The 17,840-nt window shown below is 32.7% G+C and overlaps 1 protein-coding gene and 1 long non-coding RNA gene across 11 annotated transcripts in view; one reads left to right on the top strand and one right to left on the bottom strand.

Annotated features, from left to right (window-relative positions):
- LOC111048921 (reticulon-1-A) overlaps window positions 1-17,840 on the bottom strand; it is a 139,813-nt gene that overhangs the window by 22,429 nt on the left and 99,544 nt on the right. For 4 of the 10 annotated variants that reach the window (XM_022334906.2, XM_039428387.1, XM_022334907.2 and 1 more), the window contains exon 2: window positions 15,538-15,573. The exons of 2 other annotated variants lie outside the window; for them this stretch is intronic. In XM_022334906.2, coding sequence (XP_022190598.1) covers window positions 15,538-15,573 — 36 coding nt within the window. Of the gene's footprint in view, window positions 1-5,618; window positions 5,904-12,286; window positions 12,809-15,537; window positions 15,574-16,875; window positions 16,933-17,840 lie in introns of those variants that run through there. 4 more of the 10 variants (XM_022334905.2, XM_039428386.1, XM_022334909.2 and 1 more) reach the window with 3 other exon arrangements.
- On the top strand, window positions 10,382-17,459 carry LOC120351377. The gene is made up of 2 exons (XR_005571352.1): window positions 10,382-10,587; window positions 17,317-17,459. It is a non-coding gene; the product is annotated as an uncharacterized LOC120351377 (long non-coding RNA).

Genomic DNA, 17,840 nt, shown 5'->3' with positions numbered 1-17,840 from the left:
ATTGTAAAAATACATTTTCCTATTTGCGATTTTTTCATCTAGAGACAATTGAGTGGGGAAGATGCGAAAAGTAGAAAGACGAATAAGAAAGGAGCAGGTGGATGAAGCGGATGGACTACTTAGAAACAACCTATGCATTGACCAACATTTTAATTATGAACTTATAATGAAAATAAGGAAATCGATGGATGAGAATGAAGTATGGAGGTTAGATAAGAGATCCGGTAGAGAACAGAACAGAAAAATTGATCTATTGCAATAAAATTTGCATGATACCCTAGAACAAATAAATTTATTCAAAAATCATCCTGATTATTTAGAATTTGAGAAGAACTATAAAGAAGGAAATTTATTTGAAAATACTTGTCCTAGTGTTGGGAGATTTGAATTAATAAGAATAAGATAAAATAGAAAATTGAAACCGATTAAAAGAAAACTATATTGCAGGCTTGTAAATCCTTTTAAATCTGAGATCTTATTCACGTCTTCAGGTGAATAGACCATGCGTTGGTACATCCACTAAGTTTCAAACAATTTTACTATAGCTTTTCTATCTCATTTCTAAATATTAAATGCTTTAGTATTTTATAGAGCTAATTCAATATTTCGACATCAAAGAATGTTCCATATTTATGAACAGAGAAAATCACTGTAAAACTTAATGATGATTAACTTGGAATTTATTAATCAAGTACCTAGTAATTGGACCCAACATTAGAAATCAACAGTTATTAGACTGTAACGATGTTCATCTATCAGTTTTCTAGAGCTGATAAAATCGTCTAATTTCAGGCTGCAACAAAATCATGACATTAGGCTAAACTGAAAAAGAGGGAATCAAGACCAATCTGGTTGAGTTGTTAAGACTTGGAACAAAGTAAACGGCACAGATAATAATATTGATACTATGAGGCAAAAATAGAATGAGAGTTATTTTCGAAAGTGTTCATTGGCAGAATGTTTAAATTTATATCAATAAGTGACTCCTCGAAGGCCATCTACTCAACTATTCAACAAATATTGATATGTAAATCAATTGTTCTCGAAGAAATGAACAATGAGAGAGTTATGAATTTGAAAATCAGGTTTGTTGGCAACAAGATTTTTTCCAGGTCAACTTCAATAAAATATAAAGTTGGAATTTTCTTGAAAATCATGTTCAGAGCTGTACGACTTCAAATGATACATCTTTCAAATATGGGGCAAGTAACACAATAATGTAGTGGATAACTATCCAAAAACTCTTTTCATAATAGCTCAAGGTGTTCAAAAACTTCATAATGCTCTATATAATGATACTGTAGTTTCATCATAAACTTTTTGATCCATGCATGTGAGTAAAAAATTAATTTTTTACATAGCCACTTTCCCACTTCAACAAAATTGCAAGAAATCAACTTCGAATGCAAAATTATCCTGTTATTTAGAGAATACTTGGTCATTTTCAAACTTGGTGACAATTTCTGTTTTGGAATTTTCGAACAAACCAATAAAAATACTATCTTTCCAAAATGGGAAGTCTACTTATATGATTAGTGAAGGCTAGAAATAGTTTTTAAATTAATCATATTATTTATTGATGATTTTCGCAGTGATAGTGCACATAGTAAACCTTATTAATTTGTAGACGTTGCAATTTCCTACAATACAGTGGGAAAGTGAAAGTCACTTCAACAAGAGAAATGAATTAGAATCGAATGGAACACTAACATGAACTGAGAGTTCAACACTCAATTAGAGTTAGAAGTATAATTACTAGTATATTACTAGTTTAATGGTAGATAAAGTGTAGGCTAGCTCAAATTATGTTCAGATTCTACAAACACACTCTTCTAAAATAATGACAAATTCTAAAAAAATCACATAGGCCTACTCTAAAATGTGACAACATGAGTTTTTCTGTGAACAATGAGAATGGTCTGTCATCAGCCTACACAGTATTCATCGATGACAAATATCTAAGAATAGCACCAACATCACTGGTATGTAAGAGCATTTCAAAAGCAGAATACGTCATGTTTTGGGCAAAGTGGCGCGGGACGCTGAGTTGAAGAGTGGGAAGGAAAATCCAGGAAGTATCAATCATAGATGACATTCAAACATCTGGCAAAGAGTGCCAGTGCCGGCCATGTAAATAAAGACAACGATCTTCTAACCAAGTCATCAGAAATTTGTATAAAACGGACCTTTATTTATTTAAAACGAGGAAGCATTGAACACTTCTAGTGTTGTGGAACCCTTATCCAATAAATACTTCAAGTAGTTCACAGAAATAGTTATTTGTGCAACTAGTGCGCAAGTGACAGTTTGCTGCACCGAAAGAAACGTTTAAGAAACGTGGTTTCTTGAGTGCAGCAAACGAACTTTGCGCACGTATTTCAAATTAAATTTTTCCTACAGTTACCATTGAATATGAAAACTGGGTAATTATGGGTAAAATTCCCTGAAATCCATCAAATGTTTTTCTGTGTAAATTTATTATTAATAAAAACCTTAATTTATTTAAAATTGAATAATAATAATTGAATTATAATGATTAGTAATTCAATTGAAAATTTATCAGACTGCTTGAAGAGGGTTTATCTTATGTAAGCATTGAAATGACTATAATCAAGGCACATAATGGCAAGGCAACGCTGTTCTCTTATTTATCTCTTTCCTGTATAGGGCTACTTGTAATATAAATACTGAGATACTGGGTACTGAGATTTTTATTTTCTTTATATTTAACGCTGTTCTCCACTGCCATTATAACGTGGGCCTCACTATTAGTGCAGTTACCAAAGTAATTTTGAACGAGTACAGAGGTAACTAACAGGCGGCAGACCTGTTGGATTGCATTGGGACGTAAACAAACTGGCAGAGCAGAGCGGAGTCAGGAAAAGGCAGAGGCAAGCAGACTGGTGCAATGAGGAAAGGTCATTGACCTTCACCGATCCGCCCCTCGGCTGATAAAGGTTGCATGTAATTAAATATTTTATCACCTATGCTAAATTTGGCCACCACTTGACACCTGAGCTAATCAACTGCAATGGGGAGGCGTGCGGCTTCAATAGTAACAATAATGGCGAGTTTTTCATTATCAACTACTACACTATCATAATACTGTAATATGATCTAAAGGTCTAGATCAAAACAATGAGCTTTTGTTACTCTCTTATCATAATTATATGATCTAAAAGGTCTAGCCATATTAATATTTTGACAAACGACTGTGAAGGATGGTACAAATAATTGAAAAAAAGAATTGGAATCGAACCTATAACCGTAGCAAAAACAGACAATCAAAAATCAGTGTTATCTGTGACTCGTCATATTTTCAATTACCTCAAAATGAAAAGAGAATAACAAATTGATGAATAATCATTATAAAAATGGACTTTACTCCGTTATTCAATTAAATAAAAAGGAAAAAGAATTATTGTAATTTAGATAAAATAGACGAAGGCGTTATCATTGCCACAAGTTCAGTTGTCTTTTGATTTTATAACGGTGATAGTTGTAGAAAAAACTATTGAGACAATTTTAAAATGGAAGCAGTCGAATGAATGTGGTTCTTGGTTGCTGCAATATATTCAATCATATTAAAACAAAAGTTGCAAGTTTCCCTTGAAAAAAATTCCAGATATATTCTAGAAATGAGACAGGAACAGAAAAGAGTGAATTAAATTGATGACTCGATAATTTAGAAAAAATGTTGAGATTGGTGTAAAATACAATGTTGGAAAATGTACTCTTTAAAACAGATTGCTTATTGATGACCAAGCGTAGTCTATCATTAGCATTATTAATAGCAGCATTAGGCCAACTGATAAACCTGTGATCTGGCAAACATGGCTACTACAGAAAAGTTGTTGGAAGCACTTTTGTACAACATAAAACTGTCGTCTAGAAGCAAGATAATGAAAATAGTTGGCATTAATCTATACACGTGTTATAGATACTGCATATGCAGAGAAAGTGTAATCAATAAATATTTTTCTTTTCAAGTTCATAAAAGTGATCAAAAAATGTAAGAAACACACTTAAAGAAAATGAAAATAGTTAATTCGTTGTTGGAACGAAAATGGGAGGAGTTGTACAAAACAACAACGGATCAGACTCAAGATATTTGATGACGATTAGTGCTACTCAGCATCATTGTGATAAGAAACTTTTAAATGGTAAATTGAGTCCAATATGAGCTCTAGGTCAATATGTTACCCTACCCACAGCCTCAAAGACTACTGTTCTAAGCTTGTTTTATAATACTATTATTAGGATGACAGGAAACAATTTAGTTTTCAGTTGATCTAGACTAGACACTTATGTGATTGAGGTGGTCTAGGACCATTTTCACGAAAATTAAAAATATAAAATTATAATATAACAGATGAAACACCAGGTTAAGATATACATTTTAGAATAACAATGTATTATAACAGACTTACAATTAGACCAGGGCCCCTTTTGTACCAGGCCCCCTCTGGTTATTTGGAGACCCCTGTAGCCTTCTTTGATAAAGTTTACAACTTTATTGAAACTTTACAAAACAATTACGAAAACTTTACTTCAAAGTTTTTAGGAAATTATGTTCGTAATTTTTTCATTTAATTTAGGTGTCACGGCCCCCCCCCCAAGGGGGCGCGCCCCCCAGGTTGAGAACCCCTACACTAGACTTATGTCACTCTAGCTAGAGAATTGAAAAAACATAATCATGTCATGAAATAGACTTGGTCAAGATCAATATCAGTATTATAAATCAGTAGAAGTACGGTATGCACTATGCACTTGTTTTGAAACTAAGATATCCTACTTGAATGTATTAAATTTATATAATATTTATGAGCCTTAGCCATTCACATGACGTCATTCCACTCCAGAAGTCTCTTCTTTTCTTGAATTTAAAAGTAGACTAAAGGTCTTACATTTTTTGGAATGAATATTGACAAGAATATAACACAACAATATTGAAAAGAATGGACTCCAGTACACTCCTACAGCTGTTTCAGCACTATGAATGTAAAAGAATAATTTTCTTGACTTCTGATTCTATAATCAGTGATATCAAATTATGATAACAAGACATTCCAAATTTGGAAAAAAACATTGACAATAATAGTCTCCAATACACATCTGTTTTAGCACCAAATGTATTATCATATACATAATCGCGATCTACATTTTTGTATTTTACTTTCATATCCAGTGACTGGAACCTAATATCAAATAAAAAAAAGAGATAGCTCAAGGGTTTAGGCCTATTTATGTGAAAAATAGATTATCCAAAACATTAAAAAAATACAATAATAGTCTCCAATAGCACTACAGCTGTTTCAGCACTCAAGTTATTACAAAGTAGTTTAAATTAATTTCAATGTGAAAATCAAGTAATTGGATCCTCATATTGAATGCAAACAATAGATGACGCTCATCCAAGTTTTGAAAAACAAATTTCAAAACATATCAGTGAAAAATTGGCAAAAATATCTCCAGCACACTGCTACAGCTGTTACCAGCTGATCTAGAAACGTGGCCATCCACGACCACTGAGACAACAAAGACTTATTAGTCAAGCATAACATCTACTTTCGATTGGAAACTATTTTCTAAAAAAAGAAGTAAAAGACATCACCGACCAGGTCCCCTTTCCGGCAAAGGCTCCTGCACGTAGCTGTTATTCCTCAAGTTCTTCTTGACCATGATCGTCGCACTGTAATTACACGCACCAAAAACCTAACAACCAACTGCAGTGGTTGCTCCGTTGCTCTTCCAGTCTGGAATCGCAGCACCAAGAAAAAGAGAGCGGACAGCCCAGAGAGGCGAGAAGCGAGAAGCCAGGCAGGCCAAATACTCGACTACGTGGAGAGGGACCCCCTCCAACGCGACACACCACGTGACTACCAACCTCCACGCATGCTGACGACTGATCGAGTCGTTCACTCGTCTCCAATCAACCAGTTCACTCAATCGCAGTTCACCAGTTCACAGATTGTGCGCTTTTAGTACAAATATGCATGGAAGTATATTATCATCTTTCAATAAACTATTCCATTCCCCAGTACGGCAGTAGCCTACTGTGTGAAATTTATTGAATATCATGAATTAGCGAATAAGTCAGCATATTATTTTGTAATCTACATAAATAAATAAATTTATATACAAGAAAAACTATAATTTTGAGAAATTCTGTCACACATGATATATGGACAGATAGAAATTACTGAGATATTGCATTTATTCAAATGCTAATGAATTAATTATTATTCAACGAGAATCTATTATTTACAGCATTTAATTTGGATTTTCGTTCAGTAATCTATACTTATAAAATTCTCATCGCACTGAAACACTGATCACGATTTCTGGAAAACTACTGGAAGGATTGCAACAAAACTTGGAATATAGCTTCCTTATACGTCCTAGGTGCTCACTAAGAAATCTTTTGGCGATATTTCAACTCTAAGGGTGGTTTTTAAGGGTTTAAAGATCGTCTTTTAGTTTGTATATTCTTCTTCTCCCAATCTCTCAATTTTATAATAGAAATGTCCATATCTTATGTTACTATAGAACTATAATCTAGAGAAAGTACCTCTTCAAAACAGTTGTTAACTGGCAACTAAATTAATAATTTTGTCAGGTTGGCATCAAGTTGAGATGACTTCATTAGGTTGGCACCAAGTTGAAGAACTTATTAAAATGCATTTATCGAGAATAAATTGATTGGGCACTGCTGCTTCAATCAGAGCTATTCCTGGGAGTATAGATAGGAAATTTTTATTTTTCATAAAACAAACTTTTATGACAGGAGTTGCTTCTATCAATTGATCCTATTCTATCAAGACTAATTTTGATAGTATATCCGACGTATCGCGAAAACTGCTTGAACAATTTCTATGAAATTTTAATAATTCAGTATGATATATGGAGGGTATTTTTAAAATTTCAGAAGTGTCCGTTGTGGACTCTGTTTGCAAAGAATGAGGGAATTCGGCCAAAACTTAACTTGGGCGAAAGAAAGGGGTTATTTATTAAAACGGCCAAATAGCTGTTGTTGCTTTTCCTTATGTAAAAATATCTTTCATAGAAGTAAGGCGCTTTTCGCATGAATCAATTATTCTCAAACATTGATTGTTGAACATTGAGATTCTCAAACATTGAGAAGGTAGCCTTCGAAAAAATATTGGAGAATATGCGTAACAGCTCGTTGACTGTCAGTATTCCTCATTTATAGCATCAATGCTCCCCATTCAAACAATGCTGACACATTGATGTGAATCTTACTATAATTTGGTTACTTGAGATCAGATAAAGATAATAATGTCTATGATCGCTACTGTTTCAATTTCAATCATGTTTGACATTTTTACTTTTGATGCCAGCTGTTATTATTATGTGAAATAAGCTCTCATTGAATGGAATCATAATCATTGAAGTTAATTATACTAAGAAAGCAATAATTTTTGTTTGAATATGTGTGTTTGTGGATATGTATGTATGTCGGACGGATCTCGAAAACGGCTCTAATGATTTTGATTAAATCAGGAATATAGTGGGTTTGCGACGAAAAACATTATTTTGGAACAGGTCTCAACTCTGGGAAGATTCTCTGAAGTTCCTTGAGAAAGGATTATTGGTCCCTCAAGTAGCAGCTGATCAGAAAAAAGGTTTCCATAGTCTGTTGAAAACGTAAGTGGGTGTGAGCAAATGAAAAAGATTATAATAGCTGTAGTTGTTGAGTTACCAAATTAGGTGACCTTATTTTAAAACATTGCAGTATTCATGGAACATCTGGGAGAATAGGTTCAGAAAGTGATCGGATGATAGCAAAAGAAATTTAAAATTGATCTTCCCAAACATATGGTAGTTGAATGTAATGTTCATTATGAGGTGATAGAAATGCGACTAATTTGCTAGCTAAAATGCTAGCTAAAAACTATATCGAAAAAAAACTTGATATTCCATCAGCTGCTCCTATTTCCTTCCATGATGTCATTACATGACACATGACAAATCTATTGATAATAGATCACAAGTAAAAAATGAAGTTGTCAATTTAGATAGAGATTAAATTGAGTTACATGTTAGTTTACATCTAAATTTTCTGCCCTAAGCTTTTGGTTCAAGCTAAGATCAAAGAAAGAAATCATATAATGGTAGTTAATAAACAAAGTGATTGAATAAACTCTATTCAGATTTATGCAAATCCACATCAAATTGATCCCACTTTAATATTTATGATAGTAAAGTTTAGGGCATGAGAAATCAGCCAGAATAAATGTTATACTAACTATTTATGAATGGACTCTTATGTATGGATGGACTTCAATGTAAGAAAGAATCAGTGGATTGGCTGCTTTTACACTTTTGGATAAGTGAAACGAAAAGTGAGCGACAGGCTATGCCAAAAATTCCAGAATAGGCAAGAGATCCATGGATACCAGAGTCATCAAATCCCGAATCAACTTAATTTGGAATTTATTCTTCAATTGCATCAAGCAAAATCAAAAATAACATGATCACTAATTTGATAACTGTCAACAGGAAATATTAATTGCCAAAGAATAAAGTCGAGGTTGACTTTTAAGCCCCGCCCAATATTCTACAAAATTCGCTGCAATCAGACTAATATTCTACAGAACACTTCCAACACATCAATTAATTATTCCAATGATTCGACTCAATAATTTTCATGCCAAGTTGTGGCCTAATCTCAAAAACTATAATAACAATTTTGATAGAATTTAGATTATGAATGTTTCACAAAAATTATCTTATCTTTTAATTCCCGTAGCGAAGCACGGGTGCCCTGCTAGTATGATTATACGGACATTAAAATTTTTCAAGTGAAATTGTTGAAATTTGAAAATAGCTCCATTTAGAAGTTCACCATAATGTATGTATATAGAACCATAAGAATAGAACTACAGTAATATAGAATAGAGCCATGAGAATTAGAAAGAAGAGAAGAATCTGCTAATTAAATAAAGAAGTTTTGGAGTTATGTTTCATATTTCTTACGTTCTGAACAAAGTTTTCAGTCAAGCCACTGCCGTGTCATTGGATGGGCTCGTTATATTGTCTGTCCCGGCTGATGAATTTTCATTTTTTATTTATTTAGTTATGTACAATAATTATTACACTTATATGAGAAGGCACAACAGGCTTATTCCCAAGACTGTCCCTTTTCAAATTTATACTACAGTACAAATCAAAATCTAGGTTAAGCTACTATCACATAAAAATAATAATTTACACTTTAATATAATATAACTTATAATTTGATATAACGGTTGTGAGGACCATTGCCGGCTTGAATGATATACTCAGGCTAGGTTAGGATCTTCCCGTAAAGGACTCCATTCAACAAATATACGCCATAGAAGCAATACGATTTTATTTTTTTACTGTACTGATTTGTTGATAAATAAAAAATATTCCTAAATTTTAACATAATATTCCCTTACTAGCAGTGAAAAATATCCGCCAGTACGCAGTATCTTACAGTTCTTTAGTCTTACCACAAATACAGGTAAAAGGAAGGACTTACTTTGTTTGTATGATATGGCATTTCTACAACATTATCAGTAAAACGTAAAAGCCACAATTGCTCAAGTGACCTCGTATACAAGTACGGCACTTATTTCACATTAATTTTATTGGTAGGACTTCTACCTCTTTCACCTACAGCTCCTGACCATATACCAAATTACATTATGTTTGTCTTCCCTATGGTCAACTGATTTTTACGGTTGAAAGAATTTTTTTTTAATATAAAAACAAAATTTAATAATAAAAATGCTTATGCTTTGAAAACTAACAACTCTTTATTTTTATTTATTACTCTACAACTATTTACTTTATTATCAATAGTTCAAATTATACAGAAATATATAGGCCTATCAATTATATAGTATGCTGGCATTCATATTCCAATTACGCATAAGAAATGAGATGACTCAACCACATTTTTTGAACCCAGAAGCCCCCACGAGCGACTAATGTAGGAGGTTACACCAATATGAATTGCCTTCAGTATCATAAGCCTCAGAGTTAATCAGGGATTGATATTGCTGTAGCTGCTAGAAGTCTAGAACTAATTTTGAATTGGTATTTTATGAATAATGTGATCAATAAAACAAATCTATCGTGTTTTATTGCCTCATATCGATTATATTTCAGATAAAATACTTGTGAATGTCTACTTAACGTACCTAAGTTTAGCCTTTGTAATATTGTAAACACGAAGATGCGCCACTTTAGTACGACAGAAGAAGGATCACAACAGAACAAAAGAACTATAGTTCAGTTGAACGAACTAGTTGCTTGAAGAACTTGTTTGTTAGTGACTACACTACTACCCACATGTTGAATAGCGACCAACTTATTACTGATGCCAGTCCAACAGTAAAGAGGTAACACAACTGAGAACCACACATTTGCTCTCAAGCAAATTTCACTACAAATTTTATTTTTGCAACAAAAATTTATAACATCTAGTAGAAATGGAATTTTATTTTTGTGTTAAAAGTTGACTGCACTATTTGACAAGTTTGTGACAGTGTCGGATGAGTTGTATTATCAATCCATATTGTTGTTCAGGAGCAGGTAAATGCAATGTGTTTTTTAGCAACAAGTTCAAGTTGTCATTTATTTTCTTTGTTTATTTCAAGTTGACATAGCTAAATTAATCTTTACAATAAAAATGTTCAATTATTTGGAGTCTGTATCAAGATTTTGAAAGGAAAATTACATATTGTTTTTAAATTATTCTAAAATCGATTTATTGATTTTATGTTGTTTGGATTGTGAATTTTCGATGAAATCAAACATATATATTAAACCTCATTTGGGACAATTATAAACATTTAGGAGTAAGGGCCAGACCCTATTGAGCGCTTTTTTCAGGCGTTGTCAGACGACGTTTTTATAGTCGGCAGGGCAGGAAGCTCTCTGATTGGCTGATTGGGTTGGCACTTGAAAAACACTTTCATATTATGGTCTGGCCCTAAAAGTTTTGGGCTGTAAATCTGTTTGTTGTCTCATTCATTATTGTATTAATTTTTGAGTTAATAAAATCTATATTATATATTTAGTAATAACGAATACTAGGCTAATAAAATGTTTAGTACTGTCATGTTTGGTGAGGTAGTAAATTACTCATGATTAAATTGGAAAAATAATTTAGGCTATGTGATAACTTAAAAGAATAATTTCAAAATCAATTTTTTTTCAACTGGAAAAGTTTATTAAAACAATTTAAAATAATTGAGAGTTGACCAATTTATCCAGAATTTAAAATAATAATAATACAGTATCATAGAAAAATTATTTATTTCTGTACATGTTATTCATGTATGTTTCTTTGATAATGAATAATGAGTGATATTTAAAAAAATTATGGGATGCATAAAGTATTTCAATTACTCCAGCCTTTCATATACCTACTAATATCAAATTTTCAAGACAAACTAGAGGTTAAATATTGAGACTATCTTATCAAGATAGATTTTATTGGTATGAATTTCTGGCTAGCGATTATAATAATCATAAATTCAACTGGATTTCAACATAAATATACATATCTAAAATTTACTCAATTCCACTAGAATCCACTCAACTTAAACGGATTTGAAACTTTCAGTGACAATTATAGTTTAGAGCTGCTAGTCTCAGATCTAAGTCAGAATCTGTATAATATCAACATTTTCAATTTAAGTTCTAGATATTCATCAAGTTAGGACCCTGGAATTTGTATACTTCTGTGTAAACCACAGGAAGATAGAACTTGGAAACTGAAAAAAATCATTATTCGAATAAGACATCTAGGCTATATTATTATAATGAAAGAACTGGCTTATAAACATACGGGATAGCAAAATTCATGATGACACATCATCTGATCTATTGGACTGATTAACTTGAAATGTGGCATATAGATTATTTATTTACCGAGGATGGTTATATGTCTATTTTCAATTGATTTCATTACGTCAAGATTTCAGTTTGTCAAGTTTTTAATTAGGCCCTTGCGGAGCACGGGTTACCTGCTAGTCTTAAATAACCAAGCATTATTGTAATTGGTAATTGGAGGTCCTAAGAATGATTGAATTTGAAAAATGTACCTAAGCTACATATATGAGAACCAGTTTGATAAGAGATACGGTACCGGTAGTTCAATAAGCACTAGCAACCAGAATAGGCCTACATTACCATACAGACAAAGATGAGTGATTTCATAACATTATGTGAGCATGCTAAGCTTGTGTAATAGTTTTGATAATACGTAATACGCAAGTGAGCTTACTGTCTGCACGCTTTATCGCCATGTCGATCAGAGGGTACCAAACTGCTATCAATACTTTACAATTGGAGTAACGAGAATTTCAAACTTCTGAGTTTGAAATAACAGTGTATTGGAATGTTCAATCGTCGAGGATGGACAAGTTTTTCAAACACAATCACAACACAAAACGGATGATAACCAAGCACATAATAAGAGATCCACCCAGACTCTAGGGGAAGATGGTCGCAGTTGTCAGCACAGCACCCTTCCTCGTCACACCCTCTTCAGAGACCAGACAGAACCCAGATCAGAGCTGCTCGTCCCAGCAGATTTGGCCTCAAAGCATTTCCTTGGCACTAATCCCGCCAAACTCTTTTTCTAAACGAACACTGCCAACCAAAGAACCGATCTAAATTTAAAAACTCAGCCAACACGCTAAGTTTCGCTACTTCCCCCGGGATAAGGCTAGTCCACTCGTAGATCAATACGATTCACACAATCACAATTCCACCTGCAGCAGCAACAGTGTGAGTGTGCGAGCGATAGCTAGTTCACTCGTCACCCGACAGGCACCGCCACTTGCTTGATGCGCCATTCTGTGACGTAGTGTTTGGCGCGCACTAATTCAAATCCTTTCAATGAATGAAGATAGATATTTCAACAAGCTCTATAAGTTTCTGAGCTCATAAAAATAGGGAATTATAGAAGAAGACATAGATCTTGATCCAGATGATACAGTTATCGATTCACTAAAAAATTCATTTGCTCAAAAAAGGGTATAGAGGGAAAAGTTTGGAAGACAATTTTTGATCCCGCAGTTCTGTTTAGGGTAGTGAGCAGATTGATAAACATATCAAAAGTCCTCACCCCTACCACCTGTGCTAAGGGGGTGGGGGTGGTTCAAAGGAACCAATTTTTGGTTTCTCGCATATAACTCGAAAACTATGCATTTTACAGACATGACTATTCTATAAGAAATTAAAGCTTACATAATTTCCTATAACATTGATCTATAGTGAGGTCCACGTTATAATGACAGTATTTGATCAACTTTGGTGTTTCTATCCTTGTCTATCATTCGATAAAGGTAGTACTATCCTTTTCTTTCTCCAGAACGATGCCAAATCTGTTTTTGACAATGTAGAAAGATAATTAATCAAGGCAGAGAATTGGCAACACTGTTCTCCCATCTTAATCCACTGTCATTATAACGTGGATCTCACTATAACAACTTTTTCTATATCTCTTTCACTTTTCGAGATATCCACTCTAAAAGATGTGAGATTTTTGAAAAAACACATTTTCCCTAAATTTTTTCCTATTTTTGCTCTTATAACTTTTCGAATATCGATGGGAAAAATCCATGCTGATCATGAGCTTATAGAGCATCAAATTCTCTTCAATTTGATGTATAATTTCACAAGTTTACGCACATCCCCATGACTGTTGCAGCAGCTTCAGTGTTGAGTGTGAGATCTTCAGTTAAGCAAAAATAGACCAATTGACAAAGGAATTTGGAGAGAATGTTTTGAACACAATTTTTGACATTACAGCTTTGTTGGGACCAGTTAGGGAGTGAACATATCAAAAGTCCCCAACCCTATCACTTGTGTTAAAGGGATGGCGGTGGTTTAAAAGTTGCATTTTTTAATGGTTTGCCTACACGCTCATATCTTGAGAAAAATGGGTTCAACCGACATGACTAACTGTTCATAAATGAAGCTTGATAAATTCTCTACAATATTTGTTCTGTAGTGATTTGTGATATATCCAACAGTTTTCGAGATAAGCTCTTAAAAGTGTAAAATTGTTAAAATAACAGTTTTTAATCCTATTTTTTGATGTTTCAGGGCCTATAACTCTCCAACAATGCATCATAGAAATGAATGCTCACCATAGATTGGTAGAGCTTTGTTTTCTCTTCAATTTGATGATTATTGTTTAAATTTATATTAAAATTGTTAAAATAACAGCTTTTAATCCTATTTTTTGATGTTTCAGGGCCTACAACTCTCCAACAATGCATTATAAAAATGAATGCTCACCGTAGTTAGAGCTTTGTTTTCTCTTCAATCATCAAATTGCATTTTTATGATGCATTGTTGGAGAGTTGTAGGCCCTGAAACACCAAAAAATAGGATTAAAAACTGTTATTTTAACAATTTTACACTTTACACTGCAACAGTCGTGGGGATGTACGTAAACTTGTGAAATTATAAATCAAATTGAAGAGAATTTGATGCTCTATAAGCTCATGATCAGCATAGATTTTTCCCATCGATATTCAAAAAGTTAAGAGCAAAATAGCAAAAAATTTAGGGAAAATGTTTTTTTCAAAAATCTCACATCTTTTTGAGTGGATATCTCGAAAAGTGAAAGAGATATAGAAAAAGTTGTTAGATCAATATTATAAGAAATTATGTAAGCTTTAATTTCTTATAGAATAGTCATGTCTGTAAAATGTATAGTTTTCGAGTTATATGCGAGAAACCAAAAAATGGTACCTTTGAACAACCCTCACCCCCTTAGCACAGGGGGTAGTGGTGGGGACTTTTGATATGTATACCTCCTCACTACCCTAAACAGAACTGCGGGGTCAAAAATTGTCTTCCAAACTTTTCCCTCTATAACACTTCGTTGACTGGGCTATAATAAATAGCTACATTGAATACATACAGTACATACCAGTACTTATGCCAACTCTATCATTAATAACTGCTATATTTTAGAATTATACAGTTCAAGGAAAGTAAACAAATCTTATTAGCATATCATTTTAATATGTGGAAGAGGAATGTTAACAATTCAAGAACCCTGATGCCCTGATTCCGTGCCTGAAGTATCTTCATTTTTTATGAAATGAGATCCATTTACAACTACAATCTTGAGAAGGAATCTTTATTTTGAAAAGCCTTTTTTGTTTCTTCTCTGATTCATTTCTTGGTTTTACTAAAAATTCCAGAAACATGGACAATACACACATGGGAGGAGGAAATACACCGAACAATTTTTATTTAGATCAGTAAAAAATCAACCACAAGTACCATATAGAATTGAGTAAAAATGCAGTGAGCCTTAGAAAAGCAGAACGCCACCATATTATAAAACCATACTCTAAAACAATTTGTTTCATTTTCTTTGAATAGGTAAACTAAATCTAGACAGAAGCTAGAAGAATTTTTAGAATTGTAGAAATTTGAGGTAGCCTAATTATTTATTGCCTTATTAAGCACTGTGTGAGTAAATAAACTAAAATTAGACTGTTTAATTACCTTGCGGGTGCAGAGTTTCTGGTTTGAACCAAGAGTCTGAAAGAGAAAGAAAGACGAGAACAAGTTAGTTCCACCATATCCGTTCTATTAATATTATATCAATCACATTCTATTTTTTGTATATTTATACAAAATTTGATAGGGTAATTTAGAAATAATTATAGCATTTCCAAAAAGTTCGTACAACTGTATTCTTGCATCAGAAGAATATTTTTAGTGATTAGTGATAAATTTCATCAAATACCAGCATGTAATGTAAGAATGAAATAATGTGATATTCAATCGAAGAAGAGTATTATTTATGAATCATGCATATCGTTATTCTAGTAGAAGTATCAAATTGATGAATTAATTGAATAAATATAGTTGTTGAAAATGCGAAATAAGGGAGAGAATGATAGAATTTCATGTTTACCATAGTTTTCGAAAAAAATGTTCCATAATGACAACAGACAGAAGCCTACTAAAGAACCAAAACAAATTTCAAAAGCTCAATGTTATCATGAAAATATACAACACCAAAACACCTTAGTAATGCATAAAAATAATGGAAAATCCATAGAAGCACAATATATACAAGTGAAACATTACAAAAAAATTAACAGAGTGTAATATAAATATACAGTTCCATGATCCGAGTAAGATACATCTTCTAATTGAAAATCTCATATACCTAATGAAAAAATATAGATGTTGGATTTGGTTCAAACAGGTCAAACTAGAAAAAAACTTCTCTTAAGTGATATGATGTGAGAAAGGAAGGATAAACATCTTTCAATAAAATCATCAACAGAATAAAACTTCTATTATCATTAGTTCGTTAGTATTATGAGTTAGTTATATCATATTACTGTATCTAATCTGAGATCTGTTAAAAGAATTGACAAGAAGTTCCTTCTTTTTATTTTGCAAAATAGCTTTCACATTAAGAAAGTTTAATAAGTGAATGAAACTTTAGTTAGAATAACAACTTCAACAGTGGCAGTACACGTCATGATATTTTTCAAACGTTTTATAACTTTCAGAATACATTACCTGAATTTTGATTACAAAATATTATGTTCGGGAAAACAATTATTATTTAATACATAAGATCATGCCCAATCACGAATATCACAAAGTTTGCTTTCTGTGAATCACACTACAAGAGTACAAATTAATTCAGTCTGAGACAAGGGAAGTAAGCGACGCATCACAACAACATAATCAAGAATTAAAGAGCTCCATTTCGTCTTAATGATTAAATCCATGACACTGTAAGTAACGAAAAGTCAGCCGTCAGCCAGGAAAGTAGTTAATTTGATTGTCACTCTTTAACAAATAGTCCATGTTACTCACCTCTACGCCACATACGGTTGGTGGGACTTTTCATACTCCAGGGGTCAAATACCACAGCTGGAAACGGGCATGCAATCAACACAAACGTACTGTTACCAATTGTTCGGCATGCATTGCACGGAAATATGAATCATGTAATGAAGAGGGTACTGGTGGCAACAGACGAATAATTTGTTGTAAATGTTAGGATCATTTTGTACATTGATGAGCTATTATAATCATTCCATCAGTATTTACACTATCCTACAACCTTCAAGAATTTTAAAAGACACACACACACACACACAAGAAGGAAGGATTCCGCTGACATAGGAGAGAATCCTTCCATAGAATCTAGCACAAAAAATAAAGGGATGGAGCTCAGACATTTTAATTGGATGTATTCTCTATAGAATATTAATTGTGGTTCACAATAATTGAGGAATGAATATATGTTTTCAGACATGCCATCCAAGAAGAAGTGTTCGTGTTTTCTAATTCCAGAAGTCAACAGAGTTTCCTGATATTTTGAGTGATTGAATTCTGCATGTAAAGTGTTTTGTTGAAAGCTATTCCAAATAAAAATAAAATTTGTATTTTGAATACTTAATTCCTTATTACTCAAATTTTCAGTACAGTTTTATCTGGATTTTATTGGAATAATAATTTTTTCCTGGATTTTGGCACTTTGAGTTTACACAAGAACACTAATAATAAACTCACAACAGAAAAGGATATTGTAAGTGAAGAGCAAAAAAGTTGAATAATTCAAGATATTCCGTCTAAATAGAAATTCTTCTAGCATACATCATAATTAAATAAAAAAAATCAGTATTTGGGAACCGAATATCCTAAATAGTAGATAATTATGGAATTATACATAATGTATGAGGGAGGTTGAAGATATGACCACATTAATTTTTATTTATCACCAGTAAAAGAAAAAAAAAACAACCTTCAAGCAACAACCATAAAGAAATAATTGT

The sequence above is a fragment of the Nilaparvata lugens genome, chromosome 5 (genome assembly GCF_014356525.2).
Source record: "Nilaparvata lugens isolate BPH chromosome 5, ASM1435652v1, whole genome shotgun sequence".
NCBI classification, from domain to species: Eukaryota; Metazoa; Arthropoda; class Insecta; order Hemiptera; family Delphacidae; genus Nilaparvata; species Nilaparvata lugens.
The sequence above is the reverse complement of the archived record's forward strand: the minus strand, read 5'-3'. Positions and strand labels throughout refer to the sequence as shown.